General features: G+C 40.0%; 1 protein-coding gene across 6 annotated transcripts in view; it reads left to right on the plus strand.

The window, feature by feature from the left end:
- TNS3 (tensin 3) overlaps window positions 1–20,722 on the plus strand; it is a 255,871-nt gene that overhangs the window by 42,637 nt on the left and 192,512 nt on the right. Inside the window, exon 1 of one of the 6 annotated variants that reach the window (XM_035549807.2) lies at window positions 12,247–12,282. The exons of the other annotated variants lie outside the window; for them this stretch is intronic. Coding sequence (XP_035405700.1) covers window positions 12,262–12,282 — 21 coding nt within the window. The 5' untranslated portion in view covers window positions 12,247–12,261. Of the gene's footprint in view, window positions 1–12,246; window positions 12,283–20,722 lie in introns of those variants that run through there. 6 annotated transcript variants of the gene reach the window in all.

Here is a 20,722-nt window from a genome sequence, read left to right on the forward strand (position 1 = left end):
TGAATGTGTAGTTTTCTTCTGTTGAAAAAACCTTAGAGCACATATAAAACTTTCAACGTACCATGCACACTTTTGCCTACCATTTTCCAGACTTTCTATTTTGTAAAATACATTCCCACAGATCAATAGAAGAAGTGTATTTAAAGCAGTCTTTTTAGTTGAAGTAAAATGGGTTGACTTTCTTCTTCCGTAGAAAGTCTGTCTTTTTCTGCAGATGCTACTAGTAAAATCAATTTGAGAAGTTAAGATTAAAATTAAAAATGATAAAGAAAAAATTGTACTAGTGTGTAATTTGTTGAGGGCTGACTGTTTTTTTGTATAATATTATCTTGGTGAATATGAGGACCTCTGCAGAAATCTTTTCTCTGGCAGTGTTCCTTTGCACCAATTTAAAAAATAAAACCCATTGGACTTCCTCTAAGCAAGCATCTCAAACTTTTTTTTTTGCTAGGCTTCCTCATGTCCAAATTAGGACACTTGTGTCTAAGTAACTGGATTTATTCTGCTGAATACGTTTTTAATTTTTTTTAACCCCTCAGTTCTCTGTTTCTGTTCTGGTGATTCAGCAGGTGGGTGCTGCTGAAAATGGCCCAAGGGACATTTCCATCTGGTTTGCCACCTTTTTACTGGAGGGGATGAGGAGGGCCTAGACAGCTGTGTGGCACCTTCTGTGCCTGCTGCTCAGTAGCGTCAGGTTGCTGTTGCTTCTGCTCCTTGGAGATGTGACTACCTCCTCCTATTGTCCACTGGCAGCTGCAGTCCTTTGTGCTGGCTAGCTTAAGTCCTAAAATTGTGGGCCAACTGTTCCCCACGAGGCAGCAGCTGGATTTGTACTGGCCAGTGAATATGACTTGCTGCTATCAGGCAGAAAATTTGGTATCTGGGAGAGTGTGGGGGGGAACTGAAGGCATCTCACTGGGAAGGAGAGGGGAAAAAAGTTGATTTTGAGATCTGAGACTAGGCCCTTTAGTAAATGAGTATACGCTGAGCCAGAAAGATACCATAGCACTGTGGGATACCCATCTTGGCACGTGGAAGCAAAGGAGAGTAGGAGTTTGAACCTGAGTCTTCCACGTCAGGAGAGTGTCCTGACTTAAAGGTGCTATGGTTTTTTGTGTCTATGCTGTGTGTGCTGGTTCTCCCTTTGCTAGTTAGGTAGTTCAATGTGAAGTGGAAGAGCTGCACCAGGAGAGAGTGACAGAGGCAGGTTTTCTGGTCTGGCATAGCTCAAGCATTCCTGGTTGTTTGATACCAAGATTAGTCCACTAGACGTTTCTTCTGGAGGTGGGATTGCTTTATAACACCCAGTTATAAAAAAAAGGAAACCCATTATGAGTGTTTTGATCTGTACCACATTGTGGGCATCCTTGTTTTCTGTCCTTCCTGGGGCTAGTAAAGAGGAAGACACGATCGTGTTCACAGCCTTATGTGAGTTTTCCCCAAATTGCAAAGGAAATATGCATGGAAACACAACTTCTGTGCACACAAGCTTTTGTATTTGTTTAGCTTTAATGGTTAATAGATGATAGTGGCTTGTTACAGGATGCAGCCAATGTCCTGAAAATACTCCAAGAGCAAAGAATATCTCTGGGGGGTATTGTGTGCTTGTACACCTGGGAACATGTGATTTCCTGAACATGTGTTTCAGGTTTTGTTTACGTTGTGTATCTGGGCCTTCCTATAGTGTTTGCAATCCAAATGTAATTTTTTTGGACTGTTGACATTGTATTTTTGCCAGGGTATGGGTAATTTGCTTTTTATTATTTCTAAAATATATATCAAGAAACTTCAGGCGCCTGGATTTTGGTAACGCTGTTCCCATTGGGTTTGATGAAGGAGTTATTTGATTTTAATTTATAAACATGCAGCCTGTTGCTATGGTCAAGAAGTGAGAGCCTGGAACCTGGCAAGTTCTATGGTTAAAGTAATTGTTGTTGATTTTGATATTTAACCGATTTGTGTTTTTAAAACGAACACAACCAGAAAACTCAGAAAATACTTAGGAACACAAGGTGTCTCACCATTTAAAAATAAAACTTTCCCAAGGTGTGTTAGTTCTCTTGCAGCCATTCACTTACTCTTGCAGCTATCAGCAACTTTAAACCTTGAGAGTTTTTTTTTTTTTTTAGTTGATGTGGATTTGATTTGGGAGGTCAAAAAATCAAGTACAATTAATGTTTTCTTTATTTTTTTCCTGCAGCTTCTGGGATATCTGGCATTTCCAGTGAGTTTAAACAGATTTAAGCATATAAGATAAAACTCTGTGAGGAGGATGTAGGTTTTAAGTAGTGGTCTATATTCTAGCTAATATGCTTTTAGATTAATAGTTTTCAGCCATAACACAGATTGTTATTAATTTGTTAAAATTCATCTATGCTTTCTTCTGTCTAGATCAAGTACTGTATTTTTGAGCTCCAAGTTTATAAGTATCTAAAAATTCACTGCTCTGTCTTAGCTGCTCTTGCTCTTTGGCTATGGTTTGTGGAAAGGAAGATTGTATTTTTTTTAAATGTGAGCAATACACTTCTGTATTTAGAAATGCATCTCCTGTCCATGAGTAAAACATGACATGTAAATATTGTCAAGTTTATGCACTTCATTTATGTTATGACTGTGGAAAGAAGCGACCGACTTAATAAAATTCTGAAGTCGTTTTCAAAAAGTTCTGTGTTTTGTGCTTTATGAAATCTTCCAGGTGTTCTGTTTCAGCAGATGCTCAGCAATGGCCTTGCGGCAGCTTGAATCCAGCTGTTCTGCGTTATTTGGAGAGTGTGTTGTGTTCTGTAGTATTTTTATGGGTAGCAGTATTCCTTTACTATGCTATTTCTTTGCCTTATGTACTGTAGTTACTTAAAATATTTTGGAGTCATCCTGCCGCTCCATTGTCTGTGAGCTGTGTAACATATGTATGTGTATAGGCTTGAATCTTATGTGAAGGTCTGTCTGTCTGTATTGAATTTCATATGCTTTTCAAGATGCTTGATAATGGAAAGGGGGGAATATTTTTAATGTAAGCTTCCAGCTAGATTTTCTTCCATGGAGTTCAGACCTTGAAGCTTAAAAATTGTTTAAAAAAAAAAACAAAACAACTTTGCTGTTACTCTTCTGCTGCCTCGTGGGATACACTTTGTGATGATTTTTTTTCAGTAAGCACAGGAGTTTTTCCAAACAGTGGCTTTCCTTTAGAACAATGCTCTTGTCTTTAGAGTTGAAGTGCACCATGGGACTTACGGTCTCTTTGGAGAAATCAGTCTCTGGAGGAATGCCAGAAACCAGCTAGAACTCCATCCCCCATGAAGTGCAAGAGTCGCATGCAAAAACTTTGTCTTTAGCTTTGAGTGTTCTTTTTGCAAATACCTTTCTCTGTTGTGCAAAGGTACTTTGAAGAAAATGATTTTTTAAAAATACTGTTTTTATCTGTTATTTCTATACAACTGTAACACTTTGACTGTTTCCTGTGGTTATGCATGCTGTTGCTCTCAGCTTTACTTTGAAATGCAGATGTTCATTCTGTCCTGAGGAGATAATAGCCCTTCTTTTTGTACATTAGGGGAATAAAGATTGTCAACAAGCTCATCTTTCCTGAAGGGTAGAGAGAGAGGGTAGTTCATGAGGCACCCCAGCTCTGATTGTGGCCTGCAGGACATAGTGCTACTGTGGTGGTTTTACCTTGTTAGGCAGCTGAATGCCACCACAGTTGCTCTCTTACTCCCCCTCCTCAGAAGAGGAAACATGGAATCATTAAGGTTGAAAAAGGCCTCCAAGATCATCTGGTCCAACCCTCACCTGCTACCTATGTCACCCACTAAACCCTGTCCTAAGCACTATGTCTAACTTTTCCTTAAACACCTCCAGGGCCGGTGATGCCACCACCTCACTGGGCAACCCTTTCCAATGCTTGACTACTCTTTCTGAGAAGAAATGTCTCCTAATTTCCAACCTGAACCTCCCCTAGTGCAACTTGAGGCCATTCCCTCTAGTCCTATCACTAGTTATCTGTGAGGAGAGGCCAACCCCCAGCTCCCCCCAACTTCCTTTCAGGTAGCTGTAGAGAGCAATGAGGTCTCCCCTGAGCCTCCTATTCCCCAGACTAAACAACCCCAGTCCCCTCAGCTGCTCCTCACAGGACTTGTGTTCCAGACCCTTCACCAGCCTCTTAGCTCTTCTCTGGACACGTTCCTGAGCCTTGATGTCCTTCTTGTAGTGAGAGGCCCAAAACTGAACACAGTACTCAAGGTGTGGCCTCACCAGAGCAGAGTACAAGGGGATGATCACCTCCCTGGTCCTGCTGGCTACGCTACTCCTGATACAAGCCAGGATGCCGTTGGCTTTCTTGGCCACCTGGGCACGCTGCTGGCTCATGTTCAGGTGAGCATTGACCAGCACCCCCAGATCCTTTTTCTCTGCACAGCTTTCCAGGCACTCTGCCCCATGCCTGTAGCGCTGCATGGGGTTGTTGTGACCAAAGTGCAGGACCCAGCACTTAGCCATGTTGAACATCATCCCATTGGCCTTTGAAGAAGAAAAAAAAACAATTCACAGGTTAAGATAAGGATAATTTAATTAAAGGAAAAATAATTAAGGGGAAATTAAATAATTTGACTAAAGGAAAAAGGGGAGGGGTGAAAAAAAAACCAACAGGCAAAGGCCACGTGGAAGCACAGAGAGAGAGGAAAGAACTTATTCTCTACCAATGAGTGATGCTTGACCATGTCCTCGTAGCAAGGCCTCAATACGCGTAGCCATTGTTTGGGAGGACAGACATTTTCGTGAGAGCCCACTCCTCCTCTCTCCTTCCCTTTTTCCACCTTCCTTTTTTGCTGAGTGTGACATCATGTGGTATCCCTTTGGTTAGTTTAGGTCAGCTGCCCTGGTGGTGTCCCCTCCCCACCTCTTATGCACCCCCCAGCCTGCTGGCTCTTGGGAGGAGGTTGGAGGGAGTCCTGTGTCAGTATCGCTCAGGAATAGACAAAAACACTGGTGTAACACCAATGTTGTTCTAGCTACACATGCAGAGCACAGCACTGTATGGGCTGCTGCAGGGAAAGTTAGCTCCATCCGAGCCAGACCCAGTTCACCAAGAAATAAAACTTGGGAACTAATTGGGGAAGAGTGGCTGCATTCAGCTGTGACATCTGGAATCTGCAAGTACAGAACAGCAGTTCCGAGCAAAACAAGGACTGAAATGTTGATTCATGGCCTAGTTTAAGATACAATTCCTGACTACTTTCATAATATTGTGGTTAAAGAAAGATGCTGCCAGAAGTAGCTGGTAAGTAATCAGAAGCATCTTTGAGAACTGTTTTTTTTTAATGGATTTTGCTTATTTGGGAAGGGGAAAACATCTTGTCATCCCTTGTTCAATGAATTAGCACTGTGTAATCACCCATTTGAGCTGGTTAGTACCTTATGCCTGTGCTTTTAGTGAAACTTTGTGTTTCCTGCAGATGTGAGATTTTATAAAAATATTATTCTGCTCAACAGAGATGATGGTTAAACTGAGTTGGTATGAAATGTGAGTAATGTCTTTTCTTCAGTTTAATATATTTTGATAGAAGAATGTGATGAGTAATGTTAGGAGCACAGACTGAAATTCAAGCAAAGTAGACTGCTGTTATATATTCTCCTTGTCAGTGACTCATTCAGATACGGTCGTCAGTAACATAGCTTGAAATTTAAAATGATATGCAATGAGAGTTCGATACTCAGTCTCTCTGGGATTCACTTTCTGTCTTTTTGGAGGCAATAATAGTTCCTACCTTTTGGAGAGCAACTTCAGGTTCTCAGCTGTAATCTGCACGGAGATACCCATTATTACTTGACCATGTGGAATTACGCATCTTGTGCTTAAAGCAGGGCTGTAGGTCTTGCTGGTACAAGAGAAAAAGAAGAAGGGGAAGGACTTTGCCTGTGGCAGGGCCCAGTGAAGTGTGCTGCTTCTGTCAGCTTCTCTGTTCTGCCTGGGTAGGCTGGGCAGTTCTGTTAACAGGGGTAAGCAAGCTTTAAAGTGGCAGAAATTGAGATTCCTTTTAAACTTCTGGAAGAACTGGAATGTCTTATCTCTAGAGAGTCAGGCCCTTGCCAGTGAGAAACTGGTTTCTCTTTATGAACTCTGAAGCCTGATAGTACTTCTGAATTGTGTTTCTATGCTTTCAGCTTCCATTCTGACAACTGTGAATTTCATTAATTTCCTGGACATCCTTGAACAACTTCTTTCTTTGAGTCTTTCAAGGTAATAGATGCTTCTCTTGCAGTTTGCTTGTAGGGAAAACATTGCCTGTACTAACATTTTTGGTTTATGTGCTTTGGCTTACCCTTGTGGGTACTGTTACATTTGTTTGAAGTTGTTCCCTAGTGAATAAATGCTCTGAAGACTTGTAGAGCCAAGGAGCGAGAAACTTTTCAAAAAAGTAGGACTCTTCAAGCGGTCAGAATTTTTCCCTTGGTTGTACTTGAAAGTGGTGGAGGAAATGAAGCATATGACAGCTCCCAGAAAGATGGTTGAACTTGCTTCATTGATTTCTTAATGACACAGAATTTGGCACCAGTTTTGTTTGTTTACCATGGTGATGGAATTTTCTATACATACTAATAGATTTGGGAGTTTCCAGTTCAAATATAAGTCTAGTTGAATTACTGTATTCTGAATTTCTTGAATTCTCATGCGCTTTCTGAAAGGGAGTGTAATCATATGCTTACATGATGCTTCATTGCAAATTCAGTGTGATATGGCTGTTATGTGAAATACTTCTAGTGTAACTGGATCAATTATTTGAGAAGGAAATCTAATGATTGGGAAAATTGTGGATTTATCCAACTGAGGTCACTAAAACATAACCTGAGGTTTTAACAACTTCAGATGCGTTGTCTAGAGGCACAGACAATTTCCTAGATGTCAATTTTTGATGAGCTGCATTCAGCAAGAGAGAAGGTATTCAGGAGAGAGATGGTTGGTGGGAAAGCAAAAGCAAAATGAAAATAATCCTGCTTAAAGTGGTATGAAAAGACCTAGAGAAGAAAGGAAAGAGCACTACTGGGGTAGTATTTTCAACCTGCGTGGGTCTTTGAATGTAGAGCTCCTGCAAAGCACAACAGTTGAGATCACTCTGGCACCACAGTATCTACATGTGGTATTATACCTCTGTGTTGATGGAGATTAAGAGTTGGCAAGAGGAATAACATATTTAGCCCTAACTGTTTTGTCCTTCAGAAATACAGAGAACATTTTTGATTATTTTGGCATTTTATTGCTTACTTGCTAGGTATTGAGATTTAACTTTTAGGGTGATGTATTTAGAATGAATAAACTACGTGTGTGTGTGAATGACAGAGGAAATGTATGCATACAGACATGAAGTCTGACTTCAGCAAGATACTCTTAAGTATAATATGTTAATTGGCTATGAGGTGTATATCAGATGGAGAAGTATTTCAGTATGTTTTTTGTATTCCTGTTTTTTTATTTGTATTTGAATACCCACGCTGTAGCAACAAGATAATGGATTTATCAAAAATAGTTGTATATGAATTTCATTCCTAACAAAATGATCAAAACTTCCTAATGGAGAAGGAGAGAAATATATAAGCTCGGGGGGTGGGGAGAGGGAAGCTTTTCATCTGTTAATTCTGGTATTCATATACACAGCAGTGCTTCCAAAAATGTGGTATGATTTTAGAAACAAGTCCTCTGAATACATCTTCATTTATTGCTAACTTTGTTTTATAAGTGCAGTGAAACTGGATTACTGTTGCCATTCAAGCCTGTTCATGCACAGATATATTAATCTTCCTTTCTGTCTGTTACATTATACGTTACTGTGGTATCTGGACAGTTTACTTCTGAAAGTTACCTAGCTTCATGTCATTCCCATCTTGCAAAATTTAGTATCTCCGTTTTAGAGGTGATGCACAGCTGCATGGAAAAAATTAAGCTATTTGTTTACAGTAACTCAGAGGTCTGTGGCGAGGCAGGGAACTCATTATGTTTCCAAGATCCAAAAATACTAGTTCATTACTTCTGTTTACTCAATACTTCTGTATACCTCCTTGCTGGGCAAAGTTTTCTGTGTGCAAGTCAATTAAATTATTTTATATTCAAAGTCAAAATGTTTATTGAACCAAAAAACTTGAGCAGGAGGCCAGAGTAGATAAACTTCTGCAGTCTGTTCCAGTCTGAATTGTCCTACGATTCTGCATTGTGCAATTCCTATTGACATGAAGGTCTGATATTTTTTTTGCCCCTTTTTTTTTTTAATAGCTATGAGTGCATTACTTGAATAAAGCCTACCTGCTACCTCTGAGAAGCTTTTTGCCATCTTAGTCTAAGTAGGTGGAAAGAGCAGCAGACTGCCGCTCTCTGCAGCAGTCAGAAGTTTCATGGCCCATAGTCCATTTGTTATTTTGGGGTGTATGGTTAACTCTGATGTTTATAACTGGTTTTAAGTTATTGTATGTAATTGAGATTCTGAAAGAGTATATAAGTCAGGGCATCACTGATTGCTTTTCTGTGGCCTGTATGAAGTAAATGTACAGTCTTAATTCAGTGCCTGGTCAGTTTACCAAGAGGAGTGGTTGAAATGGACTTGAATGGAGCTTGAACTTTCTATGAAGTATTCTTCTTCTGTTTTGTTGAGCAGCCTAAGGAGAATTATAGTCCTTATGCTTTTGCTTTTATCTGTGTTCTGGATGAAAAAGGGGTATCTAGAGCTACTATATATGACAGTCTTAAAATGGAGAGATGAAGTGGTTTTTGTCTCCTTTTTATGTGATTGTGTATAGTCTCTCTGCAAAGGAGTCAGTGCCAAACTTGTGAGTGGAAATGAAATGAGAGAACTTCAAAGCCCATGGATGATGGATTTTACAGGTGGGATTTGAAATTAAAGCTCCTGTTACCATTTACTTCCATTCTGTTAACACTGCCTGGCACAGCTTGCGATGTTGTTTCATGAGCTGCTGGAGCAACTGGTGTTGCTTATGAGTGAAGCCTCATCGTTTTGTAAGTGGCAATTTCCCAAATCACACACTCTTTAGTATAGTGGGTCTGGTGTGCAGAATATGGTTAATATGATAGATTTGCTTGTAAGCTCCCAGTAGCATTGACTCCTTTGTCTAGTCAGTACTCTGATGTGAGATTCGGCAGTATTAATGTCACTCTTAAAGCCTTTTGCAAACCGGTTGTCCACTAGGTTTCCTATTTCCGGAATGACAGAATGGTTAAGGTTGGAAGGGACCTCTGGAGCTCAACTGATCCAACCTTGCTGCTCAAGCAGGGCTGTCTAGAGCAGGTTGCCTAGTGCCACGTCCAGATGGCTTTTGAAGATCTCCAAGGAGGAAAACTCTACAACTTCTCTGGGCAGTCTGTTCCAGTGCTCTGTCACTCACACAGTAAAGAAATGCTTTTTAATGTTTCTATTACTTCTTGCAAAAAAAAAAAAAAAGGAATTCTGATGCTTCTGTATGAAGAAAACTGGACCATTTATGTTAACACTGAGATTCTTAAGGCTTTTTTAGAAGAATGTGGGCCTTCTTTTCCATAAAATGGGGATCTTTTTCAGGCCTCCAAATCAGGATAGTTTGAGTTTTCAGCTTGCATAAGAGAAAGATGTAGAAGAGTTTGATATCACAGATGCCCTTTTGATACTTAACTGAAGTATTGTCTAAAATAAAGTCGACTCAAATTTGAAATTTTAGCTCAAATTTGAATGATATTCTTGAAGTACACTACGAACTGCCTGTTACAATGCTTGTATTTGCTTCTTCTAATGTTTTTAACTTCTCACAATCACTTTTTCCTGTTTCCTAGTGGAAATTTGCTTCAAAACATTTGTATTGCAGATAATGAATATTGCTTTTGCTGCCTTAATGTTTTTCAAAGACGTTCATATCTGTGTGACACAGGTGCTATTCTCGACCTGAACCTGCAGTGAAACCTTTTTCATGAACCTTTTAAATAAAACATGGTATTGTGCTTGATAGACAATGGGAATAAAACTGATGAGGGGGGACCTCATCGCAGTCTACAATGTCCTCGCGAGGGGGAGTGGAGAGGCAGGCGCTGACCTATTCTCCGTAATCACCAGTGATAGGACCCGCGGGAACGGTGTTAAGATGAGGCAGGGGAGGTTTAGGCTGGACATCAGGAAGAGGTTCTTCACTGAGAGGGTGGTTGCACACTGGAACAGGCTCCCCAGTGAAGTAGTCACTGCACCAAGCCTGTCTGAATTTAAGAAGCGATTGGACTGTGCACTTATTCACATGGTCTAAACTTTTGGGTAGACCTGTGTGGTGCCAGGAGTTGGACTTGATGATCCTTATGGGTCCCTTCCAACTCAGGATATTCTATGATTCTATGATTCTATGTATCTTAGCTATCTGCATGTGCGTGGTGTGGACTGGAGTGGGGAGGGGAAAGAACATAATCTTTTTAAGAGAAAAGAAGGGCATGTGTGTTCTGTGGAGTATTGTATTCATCTGAAAGAGCTGGATGTATTCTTCGATCTTCCTTCTGGGAGGGAAGAAAGGGGGAGTGTAGCCGGGGGTAGTGGTGGACATTCTTGCAGGGGATTAATTCTGAGGTGACTCAAATAGACACTTTGATCCCTTACATCTGCAGGTTGGCTTGTTTTAGCTTGTTAATATACATAGCAAACTCTCTCTTTCCTTTTATGTTTGGAAAATTGCTCATAGCCCACACATGGCTCTGTAATTGGGGAGAGATTGTTCATTCTTGCCTCCAGGAAGACATTTCTCTCTGTCTGCTGAACTGGAGTTCCAGACTGGGTGGAGAGAATGCAGGAAAAATATAGGTTGCAAGCATGGATACAAAGCTCTTATTTGAGCTATGGTTCTTTAAGAAACGGACACTGATCCATCTGTACTTGCATCTAGATTTCTTCAGACTAATTGGAATGTCATGACGTTTTGCATAAAATTTAAGTTTTCTGTTACTCTGCCTCTTTGTCAGCACATAGCTGTATTTAACTCTCTCTGTGACTGAATATGGTCACAGGGGAGTTCTTAGTTTATATGAGACGTTCCCTGAATGTAAACATCCATGAACTGAGATTAGGATTTGATTCTGTCATATAGTTCAACACAAGTGAGCAGTAAGACCAAAAAGGGCATTTGTGTTTGTTGTACAAGTCTTAAACAGTTAGTATCTTATGTATATGTGTATGTTTTGCATGGAAAAGATTCATTTGTAATACTTGGGTATTTGCAGTATGGTAGTTCAGGTTGCTCAGTTCCAGGGTTTGGTTTGGTTTAGCTTTTAAGGATTTTATTGCTTCCTCTAAGAAAAAAAATTACTGAACTCTGTTTTCTGTTTATTTGCAGAATGACAACATTCCTTTGTTTAAAAGGATCTGGTCCCGGTACTGATGTTTTGTTAACTGTTCTGTTAGCAGTAAATTAGACAGGGCTGATCTTGACTTCTACAGTTCAAGGTTTTATCATGCATAAACACAACATGGTGGTGGCTGCGCACTATATGTGAATAATGAGTAAGGGACTGTGTGGGGACAGGGTGGAGTCTCCTGGATGTATGCTGACCTATGGCCTGTTAGGTTGCTAAACAGACCTGTTTTTCAGTCTAAGGTGGTCAAAGAATAACTGAACAGTTTGTAGAAAGTCAAAAGATGGAAAAATAATTGCAGCTAGAGGAAGGTGAAAACTGCAGTAAATATAGTATAGTAGTAAGGTGTGAGTTGAACTTAACGTGAACTGAAAACTGGTTTGAGCAGTTGCTCTGTGTTTTGCTTTCCTTTGCCTGCCCCCTCTGCCCTGCTCTCTCCCCCCTCCAGTCTTGTGTTAAACTAGATGCAGAAACAGACTGGAAGAACTTCAGTCCCAGTGGGACCTGAAGCAGAACAGGGCTGAAATGAAACGTTGCCATGATTATCGTATAAAATATCGCGAAGCGTTTCCAGGTGCTTCGGGAAATATTTTTATAGTTATACGTAACTGTTGTTTGACAGACAAAAGAGAAGTGGGTATACTTAAAGCATACCCATGTAGCTATGTAGAGGTTAAATGCTATTTAAAAATTGTTTTAATGGGGGGGGGGAAGGGGGAGATTTCTAATTGTAGTGAAGTATTTTTGGAATTTGCCCTGTCAGTTAGTAATATTTGACTAATTAAAGCAACCCTTTGTTTAAGCCAGGCTGACAACAGTTCATCTGGAGAGTTGGCTGGTGGTCAAACCAAGATATGTTCATTCCTCAGCACTTCTGCCTATATTTATATGCTGATGTTTCTGAAGTAATGCTTTTAACTTGGAAGAAGGTAATCACATCTGTGAATTCCTTGTGGTTTCTCTGCTGCTGAGGGTTGCAGACTGTAAACAATTGTACCGCCTTAAAGCCTGGTGTGTAATGAAAATGAACGAATAAAAACAAGCATACAGGCAGTAGGCCCCTCTTTATGGTTGGAGGCATCAGGGTTGTTTGGATGGCAAAAATAAGGGATTATAAATTTTTGCTGAAAGAAAGTTACCAAGAGGCATTTCTCTCTCATGTTGTCTTTCTCTTGTGTATGCTTTTGCTCTTGAGAACATGTTCTGACTGTTGTTTGGTCAACAAAATTTTGTATGCTTGTGGAAAATTTGGAACTTGTACACTCCCTGTAAAGGAGAGGGAAAGGGCTACAACAGTTTTACAATTTATGTGTGCCCCCCCCCCCCCCCCCCCCCCCATAACTGGATGTTTTCAAGATGTGATTGGACAGGGTGTTTCGGTTCCCTTCCATCCTGGGCTGTTCTGTGATTCTGTGATATAGTTTAGTGAGATTTTCTTTATGATCCCAGTTAGAGCACCAGGGAGATTACTAGGACAGTTATTTGGAAATTGAAAGTGAGTAGTTATTTTGGGCTACAAGAAAGGAACAGGTCTGAGTTAGGTAACAATTGTGTTTTATGTAACTGTTTTTCTCAACATAATGGTTTAAATATTTATTCTTGGATGAGTGAGCAAGTTAATCAGCTACAGAGCAGGCACTGTATAATAGCTTTGTAAATGTCTATTGTATTTGGTTTCCATTTTCACAAGAGCTTTAGAATCTTGTAGCTGGATGTGATCCTTGCGCTTAAGTAATTTTACGTTATCCTGGTTCATTCATGTGACATCAAAGATGACGCTACTTGGGCCAGTAGCATCAAATCTTTTCCTGGCTGGGTGGGAGAAAACAGAGATCCCAGCTAGTAGCACTCTGCTAGTCAGTGAGCAGAATCGGTGTCATGTGTGAAGACAAGTTATTTTTGTGTTCTGACTATGGGTTAATATTTGAGTGGGAAAAGCCAATTGGAAAGGTGGAGACCATTGTGACAGACAAAAGTGTTATCCATGCTGTAACTGGATTGATTTTGAAAATGGTTACAATGATAAGGCAGAGGTAATGGTAACACAATCAGAAATTTTAGGTATGCAAATCTGCAAGTCAGCAGAAGTAGATAGAATTATCATGAATAGTCTGCTGTGGGTGCATTCTTTTAGTGTAACATGGTATGTTTTGCTGTTGAATTTATTTACTGTTCTCAAATCTGCAGGCCAAACATCACAGCATATATGTGGGCTGAACATTATATACTTTATCACATTTACCGTGAGATTCTCTCTCAAATAAAGGCCAAACTTGAATCTGACAAGGCTGGTGCTTTCTCTTTTACTGTATGGCAAAGTGTTGCTGCATCTTGTGCTAGGCATGTCTGCTCTTGTTCCCCTACTAAAGCCTCAACAATCAGTTTTCCATAATACTGATACCCATACCAAAATGGGAGGGATGTTAGGTATTTTCAGTATTTTCAGAACTGTTCAGTGTATTTCAGAAAATACAAACCTACCTAGTACTAGCCTTTGCTCCGTTAAAGTTCTTTTTAACTTGTTAGGGCTTAATTGAGCATAGACTCTGTACAGTATTGCCTCTTGCTAATAGTAATAGGGGACTATGATAAAGACTTTTTGATTTAATGTACTGTTATCACTTCTCAAACATTTTGAGAGATGCATGTTCAGGGTGGTGGGTACAACTAATCTCGTAATATCAAAAGAAAGTAAATAGAAGGTATACAAAATCTGCAGGTTTCAGGTAAAGCTCTTTTCATCAGCTTGTTCCCATAGATTCATCTGACAAGACCACACAGGAACACCAGGAGAAGTACAAAACAGTGTTAGCAAGAGATGTTTATTTTGCTGTCTCCCCTTGGCCTCTTGCTCCTGGTTAAAATACACTGGTCTGCAGTGTGGGAGGTGTTGGCCCAGAACCAGCCAGTAGCTCTGCAGTGGGTTTTCCTGCTCTTTGGAGAGCTGTACCTCTGGGCTGTTGCTGCTTAGTGACATCCTCTCTGTGCTGCTGAAGAACTAGAGAGAAGAAAGAGGTGGAGCTTGGGATCTGGCTCAGACTGCCAACGTCTGGGTTGGATTTCTTGGCACATGAGAGAAGTTGATGATTGTACCAGAAACTGCCTGTGCTGAGTGTTCTCAAGTTCTAAGAGACTCTCTTGTAGTGCTGGGTATCGCTCAACCGTTAGTTCATCTCTTCTCAAGTAGATGACTGGAATGACAACTAAATGGCAGGTTTGCTGGATAGGAAAATATTAGAAAGGCAGATTTTGACTGATGATTGATACTTCCATGATACATATACTTTCAGTGTGCATGCTTCCTTAGTACAGCAGCTGATAAATGCCCACACATACAAGGTGTGCAAACTATTAGTTTGCTTACCTCTGTGTAATGTTAGCCAGTACCTGCACGAGTACCACTAGAGTGCCAAATTATGTATTAATGTAGCATGCCTTCCTGAAGCAGGAGTTTGAGGGTAAAATGGAAAGACCAAGTTGTGTAACACATCTAGCCTATATGAAATTGCTCAAGTAATTTACTGTATTGCTATTAATAATATTTTTTCAGTTTCTCAGTGGTTGATTTACTGATGTGCACTCCCATCCATCTCAGTTGTTCTTCCTGTTCATTACTCTGGTGCGCAACTGCTGCTGTCTGTCCTTGCTCTAGCCTGGTTCTGACCTGTTCTGTTGCTGCTGTTCTCTATTTCTTCACTTTCTGCAGGTTTTGGTAACTTTCTTATTTGCTTTTTGTTGTTGTTAGTATTTGGTTCTTTATCACACCATTAATTGTTTATTATAAGACAGCTATTGGTAGCTCTTCAGTATTTGGCCTTATAACTAAGTGCATTGTGTCATGGGTGAGTTTGGCTTATTGCATTGCTGCAGACCTTTGTACATTTGCTGCTGTTGTAAACAGATCTGGTAAGGACTATTGAGATGGAGGGAGTATGTGTGGAAGCATGTACTTTCTGTGCTTAATGTTTTTATGTGCCTGCAAGAATCCATATTCAGTTGGAAGAGGTTTGATTAGGTCTTTGAGGTGAAGATAATTTAAAAGAACAAAATTTTAATTGTCAGCTTTTCAGGGATAGACACCTCACGCCTTTTGAACTTTTTGTTAATGTCCTTCAATGCTTTTTTTTTTTGTGAAATGAAGATGAACCAGGTATATTCAAAAATTGCCTTTTTCCCTGTTATTTAAAAAAGTCGATTTAGTCTTCAAATATCTTTCTTATATCTTTCAAATATCTTTTTTTTTTTTTTTTGCTTTTATTATGCAAAGATTGTTGTAGCATCAGGGTTGTCAAGGCCAATTCATTTAACCGAGAAAAGAATAAGAGCCATTGACAAACACTGAACTTTCACTATGTACATTACATAGTCCTTTGCTGCTTTTAGGCATTTCCTTTTTACAGTATATTCCCACACAGAACAAAGTGTCAGTTTGCAAGTGAGACGAGGATGAAAACAACAAGTTTTCCAGTGTCTGGAGTAACAGTTATCTTAATGGACTTTCCATCTTTCTCCTAATGTGTTTTCCACTAGTAGAGATTCATGTGCACTGAAGAAATGAAGGTGTTGAAACAAAAAATATGAAGAGCTGATGACATGGAAAAATGTGAGATCTGCAGCTGTTTTACACTAACAATGAAGAGTGACCGAGGGCCCCTTTTGTTCCTGCTGGCAGGAGAGGGAATGAACTTCTGCTCTATACAGGTGGCTGATTCCTAAGGGATAGCTGGATCAAGGAGAGCAGTGAAGATCTGGGGACAGAAAGACAACTTTTTGTTTCCTTTCTCCAGCAGGTGTACTGCTCTGCCTATGTCCTCCTGAAAGGAGTTTTGGGGCTACCAACAGGAATACATTAAAACCTGCTTGTGTGCTGTTTTTCTTCAACAGTTGTCACCCACCTCTAGGCAGACCTTGGCCTATTGTCTGCTGGACTGGAATCTCAGCCAGGTCATAAGGGGAATGACTTGAGACTGCCTGGGAAGACAGCAAACATGAAAACATACTGCAATGTTGTGTTGAATTTTTGAGGTAGCTAGTGGGGGGAGAGAATTATTTGATGATCTGTCGTGTCCAAATGTTTTTTTCTCCTGTTCCTTCTGCTTTCCAGTGGAAAGTATCTTTCAAAGAAAGCTGAAGTATCTGATATGGCTTTGTCTTAAGAATTTAAAGCTTTGGAAGGAGCACATGTAATTGATGATCTAGATGAAGGGCCCCCTCCAAGGTGGGCAGGTGAAGAGGGAGGAAGGGGTAATGGGAATGAAGAAGAGCTGTCTTGCAGATATGATCCTGTTTTGGGCCAGTGCGTTTTGTAATGTGTACTGTCTACAAATGACAAATGGAAATGTATGTGTTATGAAGGAATTGTACTTAAATGCAGGTGGCATAGGTCCTGTCTCTTTTTAGAGCAGTGAAGTTGTTCTTTTCTTTAGTCACAGCTCCATACTCCTCACTTGATACAGCTGTTAAGGCTGCAGTCCCCTATTCCAGAGTCCAATGACAAACTCTTCTTGTGCTATTGCTTCTCTATGGCGTCTTGTGCTATTTTGTGTCTGTTCAGGTTTTAACATTTTAGTTCAGAGCTGTAAGTAAAAGAGCTTTGTTTTGCGTACAAGAGCCAGTACAATTTCTCATTCAGCTAATGATCAGTGTCTTTTCTGGCAGCTAGAAACAGAAGCATGAAAATCTAGATCTAGAGACGCATGTGCTAGGGTACATTAGTTGAACAAAATGTGGAGCAAATCTATCCTCTTTTTTTTAATTGCAAACTTTAAACTGAACATTATATATCTCGTTCCTGCCTATACAAACATTTATGGTAGAAGGAGAGGATGTATGGAAAGGGGTGACGAAAATGTTCGAGGGGATATAGCAGCTGATTTTTGTGAAGAGGTAGAAAGGAAAGGACTGGGATTCTTCAATTCGAAAAGCAAAGTTTTTGGGGAATATGATCAATGTTTTACGGAAACATAAACATGTTAGGTAAGTTGAATGCAGAACTAGTCGTACAATCCCACCATGCAGAAACTGTCGCTTGTTAGAACTAGTGGGAGTTTGCTTTAAAATAGTCAAATGAAGGTACTTTAGACAACAAGGAGTATGACTTCCTGGAGCTTCCTGCCATTGAAGTTGTAGGGGCAGAACGTACCAGCGTGTTCAAAGATTTGACAGAAGTAGTGGAATTAGAGTAGTTTAGTGGGAAGGGACCTACAAAGATCAAGTCCAACTGCCAGACCATTTCAGGGCTAACCAGAAGTGTAAGTAAGGGCATTATCCAGCTGCCTCTTGAACATTGACAACTATGGGGCATCAACCACCTCTCTAGGAAACCTGTTCCACTTTGACCACCCTCACAATAAAGAAATGTTTCCTTATATCCAGTCTGAACATCCTCTGGCTCAGCTTTCTGCCATTCACACACTTCCTGTCATTGGTTACCAGGTAGAAGAGATTGGGCACTTTCCTCTCCATTTCTGCTCTGCAGGAAGTTGTGGGGAGCCGTGAGGTTGCCACTTAGTCTCCTTTCCTCCAAACTAGACAACCTTAACCTCTCCTCATAGGACATGCCTTCCAGCCCGTTTGTCAGCTTTGTTGCCTTTCTCTGGATGCTTTCAAGTATCTAAATATCTTTTTTTATATTGTGGAGCCCAGAACTACACACAGTATTCAAAGAGAGGCCACACCAACACTGAATATATTGGGAGAATCGTCTCCTTTGACTGGCTGGCTATGCTGTGTTTAATGCACCCCAGAATGTGGTTTGCCCTCTTGGCTGCCAGAGCACACTGCTGACTCCTATTGAACATACGGCCAACACCATATCCCTTTCTGCTCTAGTGGAAACCAGTATCTGTTAATGTATGTAGGAGGACTGGGTGGGGATGAACCTTCCAATGTCTCTGGTACAGTGAGGGGAACATAAATCAGGCCGGGCTGTCTTGCTGTGTTTGAATGTTGTCTCCCTTTGACACAGCAATGAAGTGCTTGGTAGGTAACATGGATGTTGTGCTGACCCAGTAAGGCATACCTTATGTTTAAAGCCATATTTTCTAAAGCTGGCTGTTGATGTGTTGAGTAATCATTGAGTGCAGGTACTTTGCACATCTGTCACCTTTCTTCGAATCTACATGAGTACTCTAATCTCATTTGAACAAAAACTTCCTTTTTAGTTTTATTTTGGAAAAGTGTATCTAAATCATGGTATCTAGGCAGAATTTCATTTTATTACAATAAAGACACCTGATGCCTTTGTAATTTCTCAGACAAAAGATTTCTGCTGCTAAAATGATAGCACCAAGCATTGTAACGGGAGGGGGGAGGGAGCAATGATATTTTTCTGTAACTTCCTGTTATAGTTTTGCCACTTATGCTCATACAGTAAGACAATTTTGTAACACCAAATCATAGGATATTTTTCCCCTCTTGACATGAACTGACAATGAACTCAGCTGATTCAATGAGACATTTTTTTCCCTTGTCAGCATCTCCATGTGTCTTCATAATAAGACTTGTGACTCAGATGGAGTCGAGCAGATGATACTAGGAGGAATATTGCCAGCTCAGGCTGCGTTATTTTAACTCAGATCTCTTTTCTAGCTTAGGCTACTTCTGTCTCTTTTTTTTTTTTAATTAAATACCTTGAAGAAATAGGGTGTAAATGCAGTGTTGAACAAATACTTTCTTTGCAGTCCCCTGAAGTTACTTGCTAATAGTAGATGGTAGTGACAGTAGTATGACTAGCTATTTGTGTACATTTTATTTTCTGTGTGTGTCTATACTATGTCCACCGCTACAGAAGTGATCTCTGAATGTGGGCGAGATAGAAATGCAGTATTTCAGTCTGTAAAAATTCTTTAGTGTTTTTTTTTTTGGCCACTATCCCATATTCTTGCTATGTAGTATGGGCTCTGGAAAACTTATATACCAGTGATAGAGTGGTGGTACTTGCATGTACTTCGATGTGTATGATACTGTGTTCGTTTAGTGTCATTTGGCTAAAGTACAGTGCTACTTTTGGAGCAATAGTATGTTCTCCAAGAAATTACTCTTATATGAAATTCTCTGTAGCTCCTTTATGTGTTATAGTTTTTGCTGTTTTTTTTTTCTCTTCATTGTTTATTCATCCTGCCCTTTCTGAGTAAAACTTGCTGTAGTCACATTTTATCGTTAACAAAAAGTTCTTATTAGGCCTGTATGCATGGTAGGCACTGTTAAATGTTATTCTGATAAAGAAACCTGCAGCAAATGTGGAAAATTGCTTTAGGAGTAGGAAGTTAAAAATGCTGTTTACCACAAAGGGGGGAAGAAAAACTGTAAACTCTTTTGAGGTATTAGTAATACCAACTGTTAAATTCTGAGGAGTGTGACTTCCTGTCTCATAAGTATTCACTAAGGGAATGTTAGTTAAGGGGAACTGCAGATAAATTGATGGGATTTTAAAATTTGATTTCTCAGCTGGAGCTCTAAGCTTAGTAACTGCACAGAATTCACGTAAGGGATTCATGGGAGGGGAGGAAATGGAAGGTGACAAAAGTAACTGAGTGACTTAATAAAAAGGCTGTAGGGTATGAGTACTCTGGCATTCCCCTCAGCTAGCTGTTCTGTTTTTTTTTTTTTTTTTTCCCTGTAGTCACATGTAACTTAATAGAAAGGGCTGCAAGGCAGGAGTACTCTGGCATTCCCCTCAGCCAGCTGTTCTATGTTTCTTTTTTTTTTGTAGTCATGTGATTTATTTTAGGAGCTATCTTAAAGAAAAATGTGTGTGTGTGTGTGTGTATATATATATATATATATGGCTTTGTTTTGTAACTGGGGCTGAGCCTTTCCATAAAGACCTCTTTCAGTCATCCCTTAATTGAAGTTTCTTTTGGTTGCCTAGCCCCTAGAAGGTGGTAGGGAAGGAGAGCCCTTGAAAGGGAGTCTGTGCTTCTGGAGCTTTAATTGTTGCTTTTTAAAGTTGCCTCTGCCTGGAAGTTTACTGCAACAAGGGACCTGTGTCTGTCACAGTTGCAGAGGAATAACAACTTGAAATACCCATTCCTCTAATACACAGCTACCAACTTCCTCCTGCCTCTGTGTATTTAAAATAATAGTAATAATCATTATACTAGCCCATGGTTTTAAAGCTACCATGGAGAGTAAAAGAGTGCACAAAGAGAATCCCAGGAAATTGCAGTACTGGTTGGTAAGTTATTTAGAGAGAGGACACAGAAAAAGAAATTGTATTAGCTTGACCATAGGCAGGAAGTGAATAAAAAAAATAAATCTTTGCTTTATATAATTGCGTGCAGTGCTAAGAGGGCTTTTATAGGCCATGTAAAATTCAGCAGTAGAGTCTGACATAGAGAAAGCTTATGGGGCTTTGTTTGTAATTTG

Source organism: Cygnus atratus, chromosome 2 (assembly GCF_013377495.2).
Source record: "Cygnus atratus isolate AKBS03 ecotype Queensland, Australia chromosome 2, CAtr_DNAZoo_HiC_assembly, whole genome shotgun sequence".
Lineage (NCBI taxonomy): Eukaryota > Metazoa > Chordata > Aves > Anseriformes > Anatidae > Cygnus > Cygnus atratus.